At 38.2% G+C, this 22212-nt stretch overlaps 1 protein-coding gene across 3 annotated transcripts in view; it reads right to left on the bottom strand.

Moving 5' to 3' along the window:
• Nucleotides 1-918: 918 nt before the first annotated feature.
• The window catches only part of CHR8 (chromatin remodeling 8), a 34428-nt gene continuing 13134 nt past the window's right edge, over nt 919-22212 (bottom strand). For 2 of the 3 annotated variants that reach the window (XM_089377706.1, XM_089377705.1), the window contains 3 exons: nt 2940-4462; nt 2226-2693; nt 919-1963 (listed from right to left, as the gene is read on the bottom strand). In XM_089377706.1, coding sequence (XP_089233832.1) covers nt 1247-1963; nt 2226-2693; nt 2940-4462 — 2708 coding nt within the window. In that variant the 3' untranslated portion in view covers nt 919-1246. The remainder of the gene's footprint in view (nt 1964-2225; nt 2694-2939; nt 4463-22212) is intronic. The other variant, XM_089377707.1, reaches the window with a different exon arrangement.

Below are 22212 nucleotides of genomic sequence, written 5' to 3'. Positions count from 1 at the left end.
AATCAACCATTATCTTAGATGCGACTAGACACACGGATGTAGGATGGGGGAGGCTAAAGGGGATTGGTGGGAGCATTCCAATGCAAGTAGGGACAAGGTCACTAGAAAGGGTGGAGATTTGTTCCCTTAGAGTTATATTATTATTCATACACCAACCTTGAGATTGTGAGAATGGGCAAGAAGATCCATTTTCCCCTGACAGATGTGAAAAACCCTGAGATCTCGATGTTGTCCAGGACATAATGGTCTCGTCTAATTTTTGAATTCTATCTTATAGAGTTGTGCATGAGCGAAAAAAGTGTGGTATGGGAAAAGTTAGGAATTGATTTTTTTTAAATCATTTAGATATGACATAACACTTTTGTGTCTCCTCTCCTTGAGGGTGTATTTGTTTAATCAATGTGAAACATGTGTCTCTCTATAGAACACCTTTATAAAGTGATTAATTTTGTGTTATTTTAGTGTGGTGTGTGTGAATAGTCATCTTAATATTAATGTTCCTTATATTGTGATTAATTAAAATAATCACTAAATACACAAATCCATAATTAATATGCTGCATATTTATTGTGTAAAAACTAAAGTTTTTGTTAAATAATATTTTATAGTGTATATGCATATAATCTTTATATATCTCTCACACAATATTTTTATTGTTAAGCAAGATTACTTTGCATGTAATAATATAAACCACATGACACAATATTTTTATTGTTAAGCAAGATTACTTTGCATGTAATAATATAAACCACATGATTTATATTTAAAAAATAATATATATATATATAAAACATGGTTTATATATGACTTTTTTATATATATATATATATATATATATATATTAATGAACCAATCATTTGACAAAGACAAAGAAGCCATCGTTCAAAACAATGAAAAGCATAAGCAGACACAATGATGTGCATCTCAAAAATCCAACTAGCAGTTGTGACCTTCAAATTTCTCAAAATTAATTGTAAAAAGGAGTTCAGACCAGATTTAGTGTGAGTATTCCAAAATACAACCGCTCACCTATGTCAAATGATAATTAGAGACGTGAACACGGATGTCCAATTTGTCTTCTAGACACATTAAGTATGGATTCCAAAACTTTTCTTATTGCACAACATTTACACGTTATTAGAACAGAAAAGGACCTAGTCGGATAACAGGAGGTCTCAACTTGTAGCTGTAGTAATATATGAGACTGAAAACTGTAACTTCAAGAACTCCTGAAACATTCACTGTATCAACCAGCACCAAATTTGTCAATCTGGTAGTCTGGTTTTAATACCCACTCACCTTCTCCACTTTCTTTTCTCAATACAGCAATTTCTTTCAAGAGTTTCTTAAACAAAGCCATATCTTTAGAAGGAACTGTGTCTTTAAAATGCTCAACAATTTTTGCTGATCGTACACTTCCACCACTCTGCTGTACGAATGTACACAGCTGGCGAATTAGAATCTCAGGCTGAATAGATACAGGAGGAAAGCGACTGGTAGTAGGCCTGCTGCTTCCTGGTGGCCTTTCAGATCCATTCACCAGCCTAGGGGTTGCTCTAGATACCGTCTGACACTCTATCCCTGCACCTATAGCACTTTCTCGATTACCCCGTATCCGTGCAAGAAGAGCACCAGAACTCAAGGCCTTCCCCAAGGAGGCTCCAGCAAGGCCTGCTGTAGAACCCTGGGATGTACTTGCTCCATTGATCCTGGAACATTCAGTAGAAGCAGAAACCAATTGGGCATTTATTTTTGATCCAAATCTCCTCCTTACATCTGCTGGAGCTCCAGCTGCACCAGACCTTCCTGTCCACGTCGGGATTGATATGCTATCTTCACGTCTGAGCATCCGTGATTGTCTTAAAGCTTCAGCTGCTCTTTGTGCAACTAGGGAAGCTTCATCATCAAGCTTCATCTTCTCTTCATCATTGATGTCAAGAATAGCATCGTGATCCATAGCGCTCTGGACCATGCAAATTCAAAGTTCAAAAATGGTAAAGAGAGACAGCATATTCTGCAGAAGATGCGAAGTATTCAAGTGATAAACATGCATAGCACAAAGTGATAAACATGCATTAAAAGATTTTAGCCCTTTTACTAGTTTGCGTTTATGAGCAGTTTGCACAACTTGCTCCATGTCATTAAATATAGTTTCAATAAAAAAGAACTGTAAATATTTCTACTTCAAAAATTAACAATTGCGTTCCAACAATATCACCACTTACATGAATTCCGTTAACCAACAAGATTTTTAACATATCAGATTCATCCTTATTTGAGGCCTCTTCCTTAGGTTCAACCTTTTCTTTCCCTTTACTTCTAGACATATCTTTGCCTCGGCCTCCATCACGCTTGCTACGAGTTGAAGAATTTTCACCTTCTACAGGAACAGAAGATACTGCTTGCATGTGATGTTCGTACTGATCATCTAATTTGATTTCTCCAGCCAATTCACTGAAAATGTTAGATGTCTCTGTTTTATCCTGACCTAGGTCATCTTGTAGAGTGAAAAGATCCCGCATGTCTCTGGATTTAAAGAACCTTCGCTGTCGAGGGTTCTTGAGGATCTTATTTGTCAGGAAATGCTTGTAAATCTGTCTATGGTAAACTTTCTCCTCAATTGTTCCACGGGTAATCAATCTGTAAACAGTCACATCTCGGGTTTGACCTATACGCCAAGCACGCTCCCTTGCCTGAGCTATACATTAAGTATGATCAGTTCAACAATAAAGAAGAAACTAGAAAACTAAGATTCAATATTAGCAACCACCCACCTTATCCACCAGCATTTCTTCCTCAGAAAATAGGTACAAAAAAGGCACACAAATGACTAAGTAAAAAGATTGGAACTTCAATTGTGGACACCTAGCTACTCTTGTTGCCTATCTTCCCCGTCTTCCTCATAATAAACTTATAATAGAATATTTACAGAATCATACCTGCATGTCAGTGGAAGGATTCCAATCTGGATCAAAAATTATCACCCTATCTGCCCCGATCAAGTTTGTTCCTAGGCCCCCAACTTTTGTAGTTAGAATAAAGACAAACACATGTGTAGACTCATTGAATTCATCCATTAAGGCTGTTCGTTGTTTGACAGGAGTTAATCCATCCATTCGCCTATAAGTTAGGCCTTCAGACACAAGGTAATTTTCAATGATATCCAGCATTTGCTGTGTTTGAGTAAAAATCAGAACTCGATGACCTTGATCCTTCCATACCTTCAAGACTTGAGAAACCACCTTCAGTTTTCCACTGCGTTCTGGATTTCCAAAATCTGGATGTGTAGCACTGTGGTCCCTTTCCAGCAAATCAGGATGATTGCATATTTTTCGCAATATATCTATTCCATAAAGTGAATTTCTGCTCCCTTCGAATATTTGCTCCACATCAGAACTCGCAAGAAAAGAACGATATGATGTTCGCTGCTCCGCAGTCAAGCTACAAAAAAGAACATGTTCCGTTTTCTTTGTAAGATGTGCATTTACATCCACTTTCATTCGGCGCAACATATAGGGCATTATCAGATCCCGAAGAACCACGGCACATTTATAAGCAGTTGAAACTTGTAATGGACTTGCATTAGCATAACCACCAATTGCAATCGGTACAGCAAATTGGGCCTCAAATATGGGCAACACTCCCAACTTCCCAGGAAAGACAAAGTCAAACAGTGACCACAACTCTGTAAGTTTGTTCTGAATTGGGGCACCAGTCATTATAATACGATGCACAGTTTGCAGTTGTTTGCACACAAGGGTGATTTCTGCATTTGGGTTTCTTATGCGGTGCCCTTCATCCAAAACAGCATACCCCCATTCCATGTCCAGTAATTTTTCCCTTAGAAGACGAAGATGTTCATAAGTAGTAATGAGCAACCCAGATCGAGATTCTATTATACGGCTAATCAAAACATCCCACTTGTTTGGACCTTTCACAGGCTGGACTTCCTCCTCATCACTGACTAATATGGGTTCATCTTCATCATCGCCCTTTATTTGTTTTGCTTTCTTTTTCTTCCAGGAAGATGCTGGAACAGAATCATGCAATATTGCAACATGGAATTGTGGGTACCACTTTCGGACTTCCCGTCTCCATTGGCGTAAGAGAGTTACTGGGCATACAATTATGCTGGGCTTATACATACCACTGAAGTGCAGAGCTGCCAAAAAGGCTATCACCTGAATAGTTTTTCCAAGACCCATTTCATCTCCCATTATTCCTCCTGCCCTCTGGCTATGTAACTCCCGTAGCCACTTTACTCCTGTTTTCTGATAATCAAAGAGATTGTCAAAGATTCGAGCAGGAATTTCCAATCCTCCTTCAAGAGTTACAATGTCTTCCTTAATGCTGCCAGCATCATCCATAGCTTCCTCACAACGTTCAATTTTGCAATCATAGTCTGCTAAATCTGAACCTTCCTGCTGTTCATTCCTATCATTCTGTTTTTGCAAGATGTCTTCTGCCAAAACAGTAAAACCATTAACTGTTAGGCAAAGATAGATTTCTAAAGGACAAAAAACTTCCAAAATATTTTCAACTTTTAGCAAGATAAAGTGGTAATCCTGAGAAGATTGATATTTATAATTTTGTTCTAGGTTTCACTCACAGTTTACATTGCAATATTCCCTAGAACTACACAGAACTGTCATATCCCAGAGTCACCAATCACAATAAGGGAGAAAACAAAGAATTTGCAAAGCATGGTGATCAACCACTTCAAGCACATCTTCCAGACAAATATAGGACATTAACCCAGATGACAGGACTGTTATCCCTTGTTTTGTAGTGTTATCCCAGTAAATTTCTTCGCTTAGATAAGTAATTTTAGGCAATATTGAGTTTTGGACAATAGCAGTAATTCTGTGGCTGCATGGACTGAATAACCATCGACTTTAGTGGCCTTTGATGAGTCCCAAATTGAGAAGACTATGACCCATGGTAAACCACAGACATAGATTAGGTCAAAGGGTTAGCTGGAACACTTTGTTGATGATCGTTGGACCATTAAAAATAACAGTTTAATCACTAGTGTAAACCCTCTCTCAGCATACTCATTCTTTCTTTGCGTCTCATTATCACAGTTAAATGTGGATTCCTGGTGCAATAGCTATCCAAAAGCCAACAAGGTATAATTGTGCTAGAAGTGTGACTTTTTCCATTGCTGGGTAGCTTAGGTAGGTAGGTATTGAGTGACCCAGCAGATGCAGTCATTGGTTGTACCTCCAGCAAGATTTAGGGCATGAGAGGCTCATTCTACAGCCCAGTATGAGATAGATGTGTAAGTATGTCCGTCTTCAACTTGAAGCTAACACGTGGCCCTTTTAAAATAAAATATTTAAATTTAAAAAAACAAAAACAAAACATCAATTATAATTAAAAAACAAAAATGAATATAAGTGTTTGCTTTGTTTAATTAAAGGTCCTATAAAAAATCAATAATCTCACTCTCAACCATAAATAAAATATTTAATAAAGAAACAAAAATGAATATATGTGGTTGGTTTGTTTAATTAAAAGTATAATTAAACATCAATAATCTAACTCTTTGTCCATACTAAGGAGAAGTGAAAATAGTTCACTCTCACTCTCAACCATAAATAAAATATTTCGATGTTCATATGAAACAACATAATCTTATATCAACTTTATAGAAAAACATATTTTAAAGTTAAAAAGAAAATATATATAAATTATATAGAGCAATTGAAAAAAAATATTTTTTTATTGTTAAAACATTTTAAAGATTAAAAAATGCAATATAAACAACAAAAAATTACAAGTAGTCTCATATATATATATATATATATATATGTTGCATGAGTTTCTGGAACATGGGAACATTGGGAACTAGGGTACGGGTGTCGGGAACGGCTAGAGGTTTCCCCAATATTTACAGGAAACGGCTAATTGGGAACGGTAATAAGAAAAAAAAAATATATATATATATATATAAAATAATCAAAATTAATATTAAATCAAAATATTCAAATATTAAAATCAATTTAAATATATAATCTCTCTTATATATAAATATATTCTCTGGGTGTCTCTCTTCCTGAGTCTCTCCCTTTTATATATATAAAATATTAAAATGTCAAGTTCATTATCAGTTCTCTGACACATGACCAGTATTTGAAACAACCTGCCTTAAAAATACAAAGAAACAATTTTACCTATGTTTCTCTAGTTATTCTTATAAGAAAAAGTAAAGCGACTCTAATGGTTAAGCATTGACTGCGACATACAATATGCACACAATCTTCTGCAATACATATACATAAACAAAAAAATAAATACTCATCAACATGATATCCCAGATATCGCCCTTACATTGAGGTGTCACACGCTTCCTTAACCCATCAAGAGATTGCTCCAGTTTCTCAATTAAAGATATCGGTGTTAAGGATGTCTTTGGCCTTTCTTCCTGCGAAGGTTTCAACAAAGCCTCATCTTTTGTGGGCAATTCAACATATTTTTCTACATGCTTTGTATTCCCCAACCCCAGGGAACGTGGGAACTCCAAAAAAAAACAATCTTCAAAGCTCCTGGAACTTTCCCAAGCTCCCATTGCCGCTCTCACAGAAAAGGGAACGTTCCCATACAGCTCCAAAGCTTCCGGGAGCTCGAGAACCACTGGAACGAGTTTCCCACCACTAGGGAGCGGTTCCCGTGTAACATAGATATATATTATCAAATTTGTTGAGGTGCAAACATTTTATTCAAATTTTGCCCTCTAAAATAAGTTTTCACCTCAAGAGATTTGATCCTTCTCAACTCTTGCTAGATCTGTGGTTAAGATGGATCTATGCTGGAGCATATCCATGTTATGAGGATATCATAGCAACGATTTCATGGTGTATATTTGCCTTCTCTTTCCCAGATCTGCGCTATTTCAAACCTCCTATTGATTGTATCGATTAAGTTATACAAAGAACAGGGGATTCTCCCAAATCACACTATCTACTTTGGAGTTTCATTATATGTATAAAAGACACAGCGTATTCATATGTTGGGGGGGGTTGGGGTGGAAGGTGTTGAAATTTGATAAACAAAAAAAAGTTTCCTACAATCCCAACCCTGTTTTAATTTCACCTTATCACTCCCATTCAGTTAAATGCACTTTCCCATAAACATACATTCAACATATAGAATTCTGAAAATGAAATTTTCAGATTAAAACACATGGGACTGTCAACACATGCTTAAAATAAATATGGACATAACCTGACCAGCGACACACATAAAAATACACACAGATCTTTTATCAACTTAGACCCAGGCAAAACCCCTTCAATCTTCTCTAAAGAAAACCTGTTAGAGAGCTCTTCAAATTTATTTATTTATCTTTCAAGTTCAGGAAAAATACATTTGCAGACAAAACAAAACGAAAAAATACAACTTATCTCTTCAGCGCAAAACTCCTTGAAAACTGTGCCCACTTTGCCTTGATTTCCGTGCCCACTTGAAGCTGAAAATATGTACTATACGGATACCACTGTACGGATTTTTTTCAAAAAAAAAAATTAAAAACTTCTCTCGAACAGTGTGCAGCTCACAGCATTCAATGTTGTTCGTACTGTACCTTCTGATGTCTTCTATGCCTTGATTTCCATGCCCAGCTTTGCCCAGAAATCACTCCTTCAGCTTGCTGCAACAAATTTCTCCTTCAAAACTTTTCTCCAACTCTCAGCCTCCTTTCTCCAATCTGCTCATGAAGAATGAATGTAGTCTCTCTTTTCTTTTCCCCCTTTTGTTTCCTTAAATGACTTTTGGGCAACCCTAAGATCTAATGGCTCAAATTCATTTAGATCAAGGGATGAAAATAAATGTGCATTTAATTCTCACTTTCTATTTTTAACTCACCCATTAAATAAAGTACCCACATTGTACTTTATGTCTAAAGTCACTTTTCCCTTTATAATTTAACATTGACTTTACCACTTATAAAATCACTTTCACTTTATAAAGTCACACTTGGGAAAAGAATTATTTTGGACACTTTTCCCTAGGTAGAGACTAACCCATGGGAAACCACTTGTCCAAGGTACATTAAAAATCAACAAAATGAAGCAAAGAGGATAGCTGTTGGTAGTATTTTAGATTCAGACTTGCTCACTATAGTGTAATTTGACCCGCTGATTAACAAGAAAAAGCACTGCCATTTCAAGTTTTTATGTGTTATGTCCTTATTGATTTAACAGTCCTGTAATTATCCTAAGCATCGGGAGTCCAACTGGTAGGGCCCACCAGTCTGGCTCTCGTTGTCTTCTTGCTTAGTGACAGTAGAGGTAACGAATTCCATGCTTGTTTATTTATATTTCAAACAATGGTTGATGATGAATGGCTCCTGTAAATACTTTGCAGCCTCGCTATAATCATAAGTTAAGGAATAATATTATATGATGCTACCAGATCTGCGCTATTTCAAACCTCCTGTTGATTGTATCAATTTAGTTATACAAAAAACAGAGGATTTTTCCAAATCACCCTGTCTACTTTGGGCTTTCAATATATGTATAAAAGACAGCATATTCATATGTTAGGGGTAGAAAAAGGAGGCAAAAAGGGTAGCTGTTGGTAGTATTTTAGATTCAGACTTGCTGACTACAATGTAATTTGACCCGCTGATTAACAAGAAAAGCACTGCCATTTCAAGTTTTATGTGTTATGTTGTTATTGATTTAACAGTCCTGTAATTCTCTTTAGCAACAAGAGTCCAACTGGGTGGGCCCACCAGTCTGGCTCTTGTTGTCTTCTTACTTAGTGGCAGTAGAGGTAACGAATTCCATGTTTGTTTTATTATATTTCAAGCAATTGATTGATGATGAATGGCTACTGTAATACTTTGCAGCCTCGCTATAATCATAAGTTAAGGAATAATATTATATGCTGTGACTGCAGGTGATTACAGATTCAAGTGTATATATTTTAGTTTGCATAACTATTCCCGTTGTGATATAAATATGTAGAGTGACTCTGTTTTGGTTTGAATATTCATGGTACTTAAACTCAGTCTTGTTTTACCTCTGATGTGTATATATAAATAATGTTCTAATGAGAAGTATTATGAGAGTGTGACAAGGACTAGTCCACATCTTCATGTCTTTCTTTGAATCTCTTTCCAATTAGACTGTTCTGATACGATAGGATTCATTGGGAGATGGCTGGTAATAGTAGGTTTGATTTGTTATGCTAACACTATAACCCTTATAGTGGAAGACACATAACTGGTGCCATTAAAGCCCTGTTATACCCAATGGAGATTGCCCTCTTAGTATTGAGTGAATACTCTAGTTCTTTTCTCAAGTGTTTGTTAATCACAAGGACAGAGTCGCTTGAAGGTGAGGATGAGAATTGCCTCAAGCATTAGCCACATGAACGCTTTGTTTACTCATTGTGAAAGATTTTAGCTTGTGCTAGCAGGGGCAACTTTCTTGTTTTGTCACCCAATGACAAGTTTCTTGCAGGTTGCATTCTTTAGTTGTTTGCTTTTATTCCTGCGATCTTGCCATTCACCATAAGAATTCATTGAAGGATATTAAAACATTAGCAAGCTACTCACGATAGATCACATGAACATACATACATGAAAGATTGTAACCCTAAGCCCTTATAAGGGCTATGTGGTTTTATTTCCCAGTGATAGGTCTTGTGGTAGTCTGTCATTTGATTCCGAAGTGTGTTTTGCCGGCATTAGTTGTTAGCATAGATTAGACTAGGCCCTCATCCTGCATTTCCCGTGCTTGCACCTCAAAGCTTACGAGCCCCAGATTGATGATTTAATGTTTAGAATTGAGACATAACAATTTACCCAACAATGACAATTTACCCGTGTCAGTGCTGTGCAGTTTCTTGGCAGGAATATAAAGCTACGGTAAGAGAACAAATAATTGAAACAATTATAAGCCTGGCCAATGTACTGCACTACCTCAAAAAAATTCATTGGGTTTGATGATTGCCTATGTTACCTGAAAGGCTGAACATGATGGTTTCAAGCTGGTATACCCATATTTATCCACAGATGTACTGCAGTAGCACCACTCATCCTAGATCAGAATTTTGATGTGATGCTCCCAAGAAAGGTTTTAGGACTTTCATCCTGGTTATAGCCAAAATGTGCAATATTCCAGAAGCCCTACCTTTTCCTTGTCACTCCAAGATCTATGGAAGAAAACTCATCAGCTCTCCAACAATTACGACACGAGAACAGGGCTATGTTTGAGGATCCTGGTGCAAAATTTGAATTTTAAGGACTTCAAGTCAGCCCTGTTTATGTTGATGATTTTAAATAAGTTTAAGCCTCGGCCTGGTCTATATTTTTGACATATATGTATAAATGGGAGATCAAACAGTTCAATATGTATAGTGAAAAGAGCACCCGGGTCTAGAAATCAATATGATGCAGGATAAACATATGTAGCAGTTTTCTAGCGTTTCCTCTGGCAGAATTCAGTACATTTTGAAGGCTTTGAAGTCACTACAGATATGATGTAAAACAGAGCCCTTGCATACATCATATACCATGTTATTAAAAATTGTTTGAAGTGAGATAGCATGTGCCATATTGATGAGTAAATGCAGCAAAGGAGGCATGTTTGTGGACTGTTGCTGTTGCAGAACAGAAAAGTAGATGGCATGGTTCATGTATGATGAGCTTTTTTGGTATCCTGAGTCAAGGACTTTGAATAGCTCCTCCAGAGGCTACAACAACTGGATATCTGATTGGCAATGGTCTTTACTTTGCAGACCTAGTGAGCAAGAGTGCGTAGTGTTGTTGCACACATAAGAAGAATCCCATGGGATTGATGCTGCTCAGTAAAGTGGAATTGGGAGAAGTTCATGAGCTGAAAAGTGCAAGGTATGTGGACAAGCCTCCCAAAGGGAAGCATTAGGCAAAGAGCGTGGATAAGAATGTAACTCATGGACACCCTGTACCTTCAGGTGTTAAAAACAGTGATTTGATATACAATGAGTATATGATATACAATCCTGCTTAGGTAAAGCTGCAGTTTTTTTTTGAAGCTACTCTAACAAAGGATGGATTGAAGCAATAGCCCAGCATCATGAGAGATAGATTGAAGGGATGGCACTCAACATTTCAAACAGCAAGCTGATGATACATGCTCTGGTGTAATTTCCAACAGATTTGGAGAATTGTATGGCATCATTTCCAAAGGAATTCATCACCAGCATGTCACAAAAGGCAAGAAAATGATAAATCTGGGACAGTTTTAGCCATGTATAACAGCAGGAGGATTAAGTTACAGGGTTATAGCAAGGTCAGAACTCCTGTAACAGAACATTAAGTTACACGTAGAACCCTTCAGCCCTAGAAATCCACAATTGGAGCACGCACATGCATTGGCAAGGTTTGGAGCTTGTTCCAATTTTGAAGTTTGGGTTGATTGCATTTTGAAGAGATGTGCTTAACCTTGGATACTTTGTGATGTATATATATGTGACCAACAATCTTCTTGGAGAAAAGTTGGCATATCTGATAGGCCAACCTTGGAAGGATGTGTCCAAGCTAGAAGAACCATAGGAGAGAGAGTTTGACCTTTGTTGACTTCCAACGCTGGTTACAGGAGGAGATTTGGAAAGGCCGACCCCTTTGAGATATTTTGACTCATGATTTGGAGAAGTGCTTCACCAATGGAGACCACAATGTCAACTTGGAGGGGCAAGGGGGGCTACCAGAACCATTTGGCTTATTTGCAGAAGATTGCTAGCCCCATAAATGGTTTATGCCATATGGAACTGAGTTGGAGGGGTTTGGTTCATAATTTAATGTTTCGTGCATCTTGGAAGCCCGTAGGTCCATTTTGGAGCAGACCTAGGAGGGCTGACTTTGCAAATTATGAGGAACCCACACCCTGGAGAAGTCTTTGGAGGTTAGATGTTGCACCTTGAGGACACCTTTCTCCCTTATTTTTGGTGGAGGAGCCTTTCTATTTAGGGCTTGTTTTCACTTGATTACTGTACATATGGCTTGAACAACCCATCTTTTATGTACTTTGGATTGGTTAGTGGTAGAGAAGTGTGTTTTACTTCTTCGTAGGCTAGATTAGTGGATTTCACTTGAAATATTAATGTTTTAATGTAAAGGAAGTTGAGCATCTCTTTATAAATAGAGATGCACTTCCTCATTTGTACTAATGGTTGGATCGGGGAAGAAATCCCTAAGAATTTCTGAAATTTTGGAGACTTGTATTTTTTCTGTGCTATGGATGGCTAGCTAGAGAAATCTCCTAAAGGTGCTATATAGTGGATGCTTCTTAATGGATGGATGAATGCCTTTGGCTAGCTAGATATGTAAATAAGTAATTGATATCTACAGATAGTTAATTTTATGAATATTTATATAGAGTTATTAGTGTTTCAACTTTATGTGGAAGGGCAAGAAAGACAAGCGGGCTATTCCTCTGGTCAACTGGCAAAGGCTTGCCAAGCATAAAGCTCGGGGGAGGGTGGAGGGGTGGCGGGGGAGGGTGGAGGGGTGGCGGGGAAGGGGGAATAGGGGCTGAAAATTAACCATTTTCGGAAAGTATTGACAACTAAGAGCCTTTGAAGGCTGATCAAACACTCTGATTTGTGGCAGAAAGTGATAAAAATCAAGTATATAGATCCTCTATCAATTGAGGATCGGTTAAGGCTTGGAACTAAAGCTATTGCAGATGCATCCATTATGTGGAAAGCACTGGTTCTGGCTTCCCCACTCATTGGCAACTGTTTGGCATAGAGAAAATTGGAAACCGAATGAAGATTAAAATTGGTATTGATTTGTGGATAGAAAGCAATGGAGAGCACAGGCTTTCAGAAGAATTAGATAGGACTTTTGGCAGCAAGGCTGGAAAAAGGCAAGGGGCATGGAGTTAGTTTGAAAGGAGGCAGTGGAACAGGATTACCTGGTAAATATAGTGTCAATTTGTTCTATGAGGTCGAGGGGAGATGACGATGATTTGGTATGGTCTCAAAATATATCTGCTGTTTAAACTTATACAGCAAGCTTGGGTATAACCGTATAAGGCAATACCTCTGAAATCTATATTATTTTTTTAGTTGGCTTTGTATAATAAAGTTCTAGTTGGGATATACTTCAATAGAGAACTTGGCCAGGGCCAGGGTTCTGCGTACTGCGAAACGTGACAAGGAGAGTATAAAACACATTCTTATGGATTTCCCCTTCTCACGGAAGCTTGGAAAGAAGCCTAGTTTTTAACAGGGGGTACAGGGTCATAAGAAGCTCAGTCCCTAATGGAGGGTGATAAAAATGGATGAGCTTGCAGTTGTTAATCACAAAGCTTTATCTTCGGTGGTTCCTCGGGGTTTGTGGCTCACTAGGAATGTTGCACTTTTCCAAGATCTTTCTTTCCGTCCCTTGGAAATATTTCACAAAATAGAAATATCTGACCATATCAAAATCAGGTAGGCAAAAATCACCCAGATAAATGGGGGTCTAACTTTCTAAGAGATAGAGGTCAAAAGCTTGGGGGTTCTTTGACGATGTCAGCCAAGGCAACCCTAGACGCTTGGGGGTTCTTTGACGATGTCAGCCAAGGCAACCTAGACCTTGTGGTGCCAGGGGTGTTCTGTTTCTCAATAATGGCATTACCTATACTTTTAAGTTGGGGCTAGGGAGAGGCAGTAATAAGGGCAGAGTTTTGTGCTCCGAAATCTTTGCTGAGATTGGCCCTGGAAAAAAAAAGTGCAGAGATTGCAAGTGTTTGATGATTTGAAGCTGGGGATTGAGTGGTCAAGGGTACTTATATCCTAAAGGTTGCAAAACATATACCTGGGCCCCCTATTGAATCGGATCAACTCTGCTGTTTCACAGTTTAGTGAAATCAGTTTCCAACATGTTTATAGGGAACATAACACAGGCTGATGAATTGTCTAAGCATGCTGTCAGTGGTCAGATTGAAGAACTTCTGGAGGAGCAAAGGGTGGATAGATACATGCTCCCCTTCTCCCTTTGAAGCTGAATCTTTTTCCTTGCTTTTTATGGACTGTTTGTCTGAATTGGAGGCTGTGATGAGATGACCCATATTTTTTTTAACGACGTAATTCAGATATATGCTTTTTGTAATGCTTTTAAGCACAGACTACTTTTTTCTGTAGACCAAGTGCCATCCAGGCATATTCTAGACTATATTGAGGGCAGTACAGGAGATAATATAGGCAGAAAAAAATTTCTGCTGGACTGTTTATTAGCTTTTATTTGATATCAGTGCTCTGAGCACCTTCAGAATGTAACTTTCTTCTTGAATACAAAGTTACAGTTTGTTCCTTGGAAAAAAGAATATCAAGACATTCACACACATGTGTGCGTGCACACACACACAACACACACCATGTGCAATTAAAATACATTTATTTTTATATTGATACTGATCGTAAAGATACTTACATATTTATCATACAATATAAATAATCTATTTATAATATGTATTTATAAATATATACAGCTGAAAATATCTACATAACATATATATATATATATATATATATATTAAAACTTAATTAAAATATATCAATGTAAAGATAGTATTTGTTGGTTAAGTTATCGTTCTTGGTTTGTTTCCTTATTTTATTCCACTGGATACTGTGGGGGATTCAATTAAAAGGATTTATCCCGAATATAACCCATATGGATCCAACCCATTTCCAAGATGAATGTATATTCCACCTGGATCTAAGCTATATCCAAGTTGTATCAGTATCTGGATCTGGACAGATCCAAGGGCCTGGTAGCCGGATCCAGTACTATAGATTTGAATATGTGGACATGACAGAAGGCATGGATGAATATGTGTTAAAATTGACAACTAGGGCCAAATTCCACCTTATGACAGCTCATATGATGGAGATGATTATTGCATTGGATTCCTCTTTTCAAGAGGTCCAATTTTGATATAAAGATCATCTCATTCTGAGAAGCAGAAGTGGAATTTTGAATTTATTCTCTCTAATGCACAAATTATCAAGGTCGGTCTCAGTCAAATGCAGTGTTGCGAAAATCGCGATATTATCAGCAAATCACGATTTTTTGAGTTTGGCGATATTATCGCCCGATTTTTACACTAACTTTTTTCTCAAAAAATCGCGAAAAAAAATCACGATAACTTGAAAAAATCGTGATTTTTGAGGGAAAAAAATCTTTTGGGAAAATAAAATAAAATATTTTTTTTTCTCCAATTTTTTTATGGAGAGGAGGAGGTGACACAACCTACCTAGGCTACCCCTGTCACCAGTAGAGGACGTGGTCTACCTCCTGTAGCTCCTAGTTCTTCAGCTTCTAGAGCACAGCAGAGTCCACTGCCAACTCCACCGGCATCTACATCTAGAGGCAAAGGGAAAGCTATTGCATTTTCTCGCAAGAGGGGCAGAGGAAATCAGTAGTATTAGACTTTAGTTATTTGGTTCATTTCATTGTATATGACATTATGATTCATGATATGAGATACATTATTATATTTTTTGTTGATATTTTGAGGCTGAGTTGGGACTCGGGAGTCAGGACTTACTATTCAGGACATGATTCACTGTTATGTGTGATTTAGCACTAGAAATGATATTACACATCTTATATATTAGTTCTTTTATCATATTTATGTGTCAATGTATTTATTTTATGTTGTAGATGCTTTAGATATTAAAAAAATTGATAAAAAAATGAATATTTTTGTATTTTATGATTTTTACCGATTTTTCCTGATTTTTTCCCCTCGCCGATAATATCCCGATAACGATAACTACAACATTGGTCAAATGTAGACTCAAGAAGCCCAATGGATGTGTCTCCTCGCCCTCAACGAATTGTATAAATAGGAGTGACCTCTCTCCTCATTTAGACATCACTCATCACATAATTTCATATCTCTCACTTCTCTTGATTGGTTCGTACAGGTTGGGCAGCCTCTCTCTCTTCTTTGCACGTGTGGCAGGAGGCCGAAAATTTCAAGACAAGGGCAGGCCGAAATTTCAGAGAATCAGACTGGCATTGGCCAGGGGTCATTTGACCAAGTTTGACTTCGGTTTTCAGGGCAGAAATTTGTTTTTCCTAGGCCAAGTTGCTGGGCACAAAAACCAAGGTGTTTTGGGAAGGTTGATTTCAGTGTTGACTTCAGATCTGACCGCAGATAATTACAGAAGTTTCTCTCTCCTTTGATTGGGTTTGACCGAATTGTTTTGGGCTGACTTTGACTCTCCTTGAACGCTGAATTGCGCTGCTGTTGACTGAGCTGCTTGGAGGACGCTTTGGTGCTGATTTGACCAGCGTTGACTTTCTGGTTAGGGCTGTAGTTTACTGTTGTTGACTGCTGATTTTGACAGGGTTGTTTTGACTATGTATTGGGCAAGGGAATTTGATCTATGCACACTTTCTCTTTGTTGAACTATTGAATAATAATAAGAAGATATGATCAGAGGGTTTTCCCCACATTGAGGTGTTTCCCTGGCATCCGCCAAATCTGGTGTCCTCTTGTCTTGGCTTGTTTTCTGCATATGTTTTTATGTTCCATCTGTATTTACTGTCAATGTGATTAAGTTAATGTGATTGCTACTAGATATAATTGGAAATTGTCATTGGACTACTAAAGGAACATTAGAAGTAAATTGTGTTAAAGCATAGAACATACCATTGTTATCTAAAATTAACATGGTATCGGAGCTCAGGTGAAGACAAAGCCCAAGCAAGAGTGAGGAAAAGAAATCACTAAGGGAAGTTGTTGGACAAGAACTTGGAAATAGTCCCAATGATGACTACATCTTACTTCAAATCCGCGAACAAGCTTAAGAACAAATCCAACTATCATGCATGGAAGATGTCTCTAGATTTGACATTGGAAGAAAATGATGCCATGGACTATGTCAAAGGAAGAGTAGTGGAGCCTCCTTCAAATGCATCCGCAGCTACACAAACAAAGTAAAAGAAAGGTGAAGTTAAAGCTAAGAAAATTATTGTTGATTCTATTCACAAACCTTTGGTTGCCTATATTTCTGATTTGGAAACATCTAAGAAGATGTATGACAAGCTGGTTGGGATGTTCAAAGTAAATAATGCAAATCAAATTCTCTTTCTCAAGAACAAGTTGAAAGACATCAAGATGGATAGAGAAGAATCCATTCAATCCTACTTCATGAGGATTACTGAAATCAAGAATGATCTCCTATCTATTGGAGAAGTCATTAGTGACAGGAAACTCACTCTTATTGCACTTGGAGGCCTTACAAGAGAATGGGGTGTCTTTAACACTATCATCCTCAACAATGACAGGATTCCAGGATTTGATGAATTATTGACTAGATGCACTCAAGAAGAAATAAGGATGATGGAAAGAGACAAACCCTCAAATGGAAACAATCCTACCACCTTCTACGCTCATTCTAAGAGGAATAACAATGTTGGCCCAAGAAGACAAGGTCAAGGGTTCAAGTCGGGATTCACAGAAGGAAGAAAAGGAAGATGCTTCAATTGCAACAGGTTTGGCCACATCACTAGAGAGTGTCCTCACAAGAAAGATACTCCAAGAGATGATGAAAACAATAAAAACAACTACAAGGGCAATGGCAATCAAAGGAACAATAGGTTCAACAACAAAGGAAAGAGGAATGCTCCCGCTGCTCGAAATGGAAATGGTCGTCCTCCCAAGAAGTCGAAAGACTCCAGGTATGAAGAAGTTAATATTATAAAGCAAAAAGAATTTTATCTTATTTTTGCCCTCACCACTGCCTCTCCTCTGAATACATTAGATCATTGGTTGATTGATAGTGGTGCCTCAAGGGACTTCACTGGGTACAAAGAGGCTCTCTCAAACTTGATTGAAAAGAAGACAAATATGGAGATTATACTTAGGGATAAGTGGCATTATCCCGTGAAAGGAATTGGGACTGTTACTCTTTACTTAAATCAAGGTCAAACCCTTCATTTACAAGAAGTGTTGTATGTACCTGATCTGAAAAAGAACCTGGTCTCTATTTCTGCAATAGAAGATAAAGGTTTCAAGGTGACATTCATTGATGGGAAAGTTCATGTTTGGCAAAGGAACCCAAGAGATGCATTCACTCTTGGATTCAGGGTTGAAGGTCTCTATCAGGTTGGAGAAAGTCTGTTGGGAGCCATGACTTGCGATGCTTCTCTTCAATCCGAATTATGGCACTGAAGATTTGTTCACCTTCATTACAAAGCCTTACCTGATATAAGGAAGATGGTCACAAGCATGCCCAAATTCAACTTGTCTTGGAAAACATACAAGGGGACCATTCCCCTCAAGTCAAAGTCAAACTACCGATATTCTTCAATTGGTTCATTCTGATCTATCAGGTATGTTGTCTGTGACATCTTTGGGTGGGTATCTGTAATATGCAATTTTTGTGGATGACTTCTCTCGCAAAACATGGATCTATTTCTTAAAGAAGAAGGACGAAGTGTTCAAATGGTTCTGCTTTTCCAAAGCCTTGGTCGAGAATCAAACAAGGAAGAAGATCAAAATATTGAGGACCGATAATGGGACTGAATATGAGCCAAATGAATTCATTGACTATTGTAGAGAAGATGGGATCAAGAGGGAGACCACTACTACATATACTCCTGAGCAAAATGGAGTTGTCGAAAAGAAGAATAGGACTATCATAGAAGCCACATGTGCCATGCTTCATGACTAAGGTCTATCAAAGTTCTTATGGGGAGAAGCTGCCAACACCGCTATGTATGTTCAAAACAGATGCCCACATCAAGCATTGGATTTCAACACACCCAAAGAAGCATTCACCGGTAAGAAACCTGATGCTTCTCATTTTAGAATTTTTGGTTGTCTCGTATATTTTCATGTGCTGAAAGAAAAAAGAAACAAACTAGATGCATCTAGGAAGAAAGAAACGTTTGTGGGCTACAATGAAAATTCGAAGGCATATAGAATCTATGTGTCTGGTGAAAGAAGTGGAATCAGTGTTACTTGGGAGCGGGAGCGGGAGCGGGGAGCGGGAGCGGGGAGCGGGAACGGAAGCGGGAGCGGGAGCGACCATTTTCAGAAGCTCCCGGTTTGGGAGCGAATCCCGGAGCGATTTTTTAAAAATATATATATTTTTTATATTTTTTAATTTTTGATACATATATGTCAACAAAAACATGTAGAATGATGAAATAGACATAAAAAACATAAAAAAACATAAATTGATCATTGAACCATATCACATCAATCATCTAGAAATTATAATCGTCATCAACCTTAGTAAAATAATAAATTAAAATAACATTCAATTCAATAACATTTATCATCATTGATCACCAAAGTAACAAGTTGTACTTGTAAGCCAAGTTTAACCATTACAAGAAGTAATATCGAAGATATTTCTAAGTCCTAACTTCTAACTGTTAACATGATATGAAATGTTAAAAATTTATAAAATGAAACATGAATAATGAGATGAAATGAAACAACTTTAGTCTTTCACAAAGCATCATATTCATAATTCACAATCATTACCAATGAGTTATAATTGCCAAGGCCCAACTTCAAACTTCAAATTTTCATTGTCACAGTGATATAATGTTTACAAAAAATATCATAATGTCATAATGATATGAAAGAGTCAAGAGTCAAGAGTCAAGGACTCAAAACTCAACACTGAACAGTTATGAAAACTAAAGTGACAAGTCTAATAGAAACTAAAAAAGACAAGTAAACTGTAAATCTACAAGTGGCCCTTGCCACGAGAGTCTCCAGGAGTATAAGTAGGTCTTGGCGGTCTTCTAGGAGTCTCCCGCCCAGACCGACGACCAGAACTAGAGCCTCCACGCGAGGGTGTCGATGGAGGTGGCGACAGCAATGGAACAAGACTCGGGCCCCGAGAACTGCTACTGGATGGTGGAGGTGGAGGTGGCATGGCTGCTGCAGCTGCTTCAGCTTCATCCCGTACAAGCTCATCTTCTAGTTCTTCCATATGTACAATGCCATCCTCCAAATTGTCGTCCTCAGGGTGATTGTCCCAAATTTTATATGTGGGATCTTCATTAGCCCGATCACAGTAATGGCTCAACAACCTCAAATTGTAGTGCACATAAACCAAGCTTTCTGCTCGGTTTTCGTTGAGCCTGTTTCTTTTCACATTATGTATATAACTATAGGTGCTCCAACACCTCTCTGCAGAAGAAGAATTTACAACCTGTGCAAGAACTTTCAATGCCAATTTTCGCAAAAGTCCGTCGCCGCCATATGTTTCCCACCATGTGAGAGAATCAAATTTATCTTTGTCGTCCATTGCATGGAAGTTACCATACAAACCACTGCCAGTGAAGTATCTGCCTATTTCAAGGCGCACAGCTGCACATTCCTCCCTGTCAGGCACCAACTTTTCTAATGCATCCAGATATCCTTTAGTTACCTCTCGATCTAAATGGGGTTTGGTCCTAACACCACCCCCTGCTGCAGGTTTGCCCAACCAAGAATCTGAGTAGTATTTTGGCGTAAGGATATACGCCAAGCAATGTAGTGGAAGGTTAAGCCTTTTCCACCGTTCACACACACAATCGTGAATCAGATTGTACAAGTCGGGATCTCTGTTATTAACAATGTCTTTTATTTCCCCCAACATGGTATCCATTTGCTCATACACCTCGCCAATCACTGGTTTGTCTGTATCTGCAAACCGAATCATGTTATAAATTGGCTTGGTGAAATCCAATACCTGTCTCACAGTTGTCCAAAACTGCCCATCAAGAGCGGCCTCCTCCACCGTTTCAAAACCTGCAATGTCAGCTACATTTGTAGCCCTTTCCTTTAACACCTGCCAATTTGGACTTGATACCATGCTAGCTAAACCCTCTCTTACCTTCAAAAGGCGCCTGAAGGTGAGGTAATAGCTACCAAATCTAGTCCTCGCAATCTTCAGCAACTCCAATCTCGAGTGACTGCGGAAAAGGCCATGGGTATTGCTATGATTTGTAATAAATTTTATCATTTTTTTTCCTCTCTTGTACAAATCACCAATCCATTGGTATTGTTCATTTTTGTTTTTGACAATATCATGCAACAGAAGGTTCAATGTGTGAACCAAACATCCAGACCAAAATATGTTCGGGTATCTATCCTCAATAATTGCTCCCGCTGCCTTACAATTAGGAGCATTATCAGTGATGACTTGGATGACATTGTATGGGCCAATACGCTCAATTGTTTCAAGCAATGCTTCTGCAATGTTGATAGCGGTCTTGAACTTGTCTGAGTAATCATGTGCAGCTAGAAAAATGGGACCACTTCGGGACACAGCAAGAACACTTATCAATGGCTTGCCTTTTACATTTGTCCATCCATCAGATACAATGGACACCCCATTGTCAGTCCAAGAACTTGTCATTTTATTCAAAGAATGTGATATTTTTGCTTTTTCATGATCAAGGCCAACTGTTCTTGCCTTGTCATACCCAGGGCTCTTGTATCCTTTAGGGGCATCATTTATGGCAGAAACCATTTCGTGCCAATAAGGTGAGCGTAGAACATTGAATGGTATCCCATTTGCATAGAGGAACCTGTAAATTTTTGAATCCACATCATTCCTACACCCCTCATCAAGGAAATCTGATATGGTTCTACGGCGTAAAGATGATGACCCTGAGCCTCCATGTCCATATCCACTGCCTTGGGAGGATGCTGAAGGAGTTCTTTGTGAGCTTTCAAAGAAACCCCTTGATCTTTTTGCTTTGTATTGGGCGTCCTCCTCTTCCTTTATGTATTTGGCTCTATCTGCTGTTGACACCGCGTCGCAAGTTCTGATTCCTATTTGTTTCTCTCCATCCCATGCCCTTTTCCCGCAAAGGTGTCTTCTCAAACGGGTGTATGAGCCTGTGAAATCAGTGTTGCAATGGGGGCAATGAAATTTAGTGGTTCCACCCCCTCTCCCTGTTTCAGGCCTCTGAACATATTTCCACAATGGAGTTTGGTCTTGTTTAGTTTTTTGACCCTCATGTTCACCCTCCACATCCTCCTCACTGGGGTTTTCACCTATTTGACTTCCTCCGGCTTCTTCATCCACCTCTTCAGTTTCAGGCCCCCTCCGTTTCCTACTCTCCACCACCATAATAACCAGAAAAGGGACCAGGAAAAGGAAAATGCCAATAAAAATCCCCAGGTCCATCGTGTTTGATGTTTGTAGGGTTTGAGTCTTGAATCTGCAAATTAATTTAGTTTATTGGGATTAATTCATTTAATTTAT

This window comes from Pinus tabuliformis, chromosome J (genome assembly GCF_031772625.1).
Source record: "Pinus tabuliformis cultivar Carrire ecotype Pingquan chromosome J, CPIR1, whole genome shotgun sequence".
Classification (NCBI taxonomy): domain Eukaryota; kingdom Viridiplantae; phylum Streptophyta; class Pinopsida; order Pinales; family Pinaceae; genus Pinus; species Pinus tabuliformis.
This window is presented reverse-complemented; position numbering and strand designations above follow the sequence as displayed.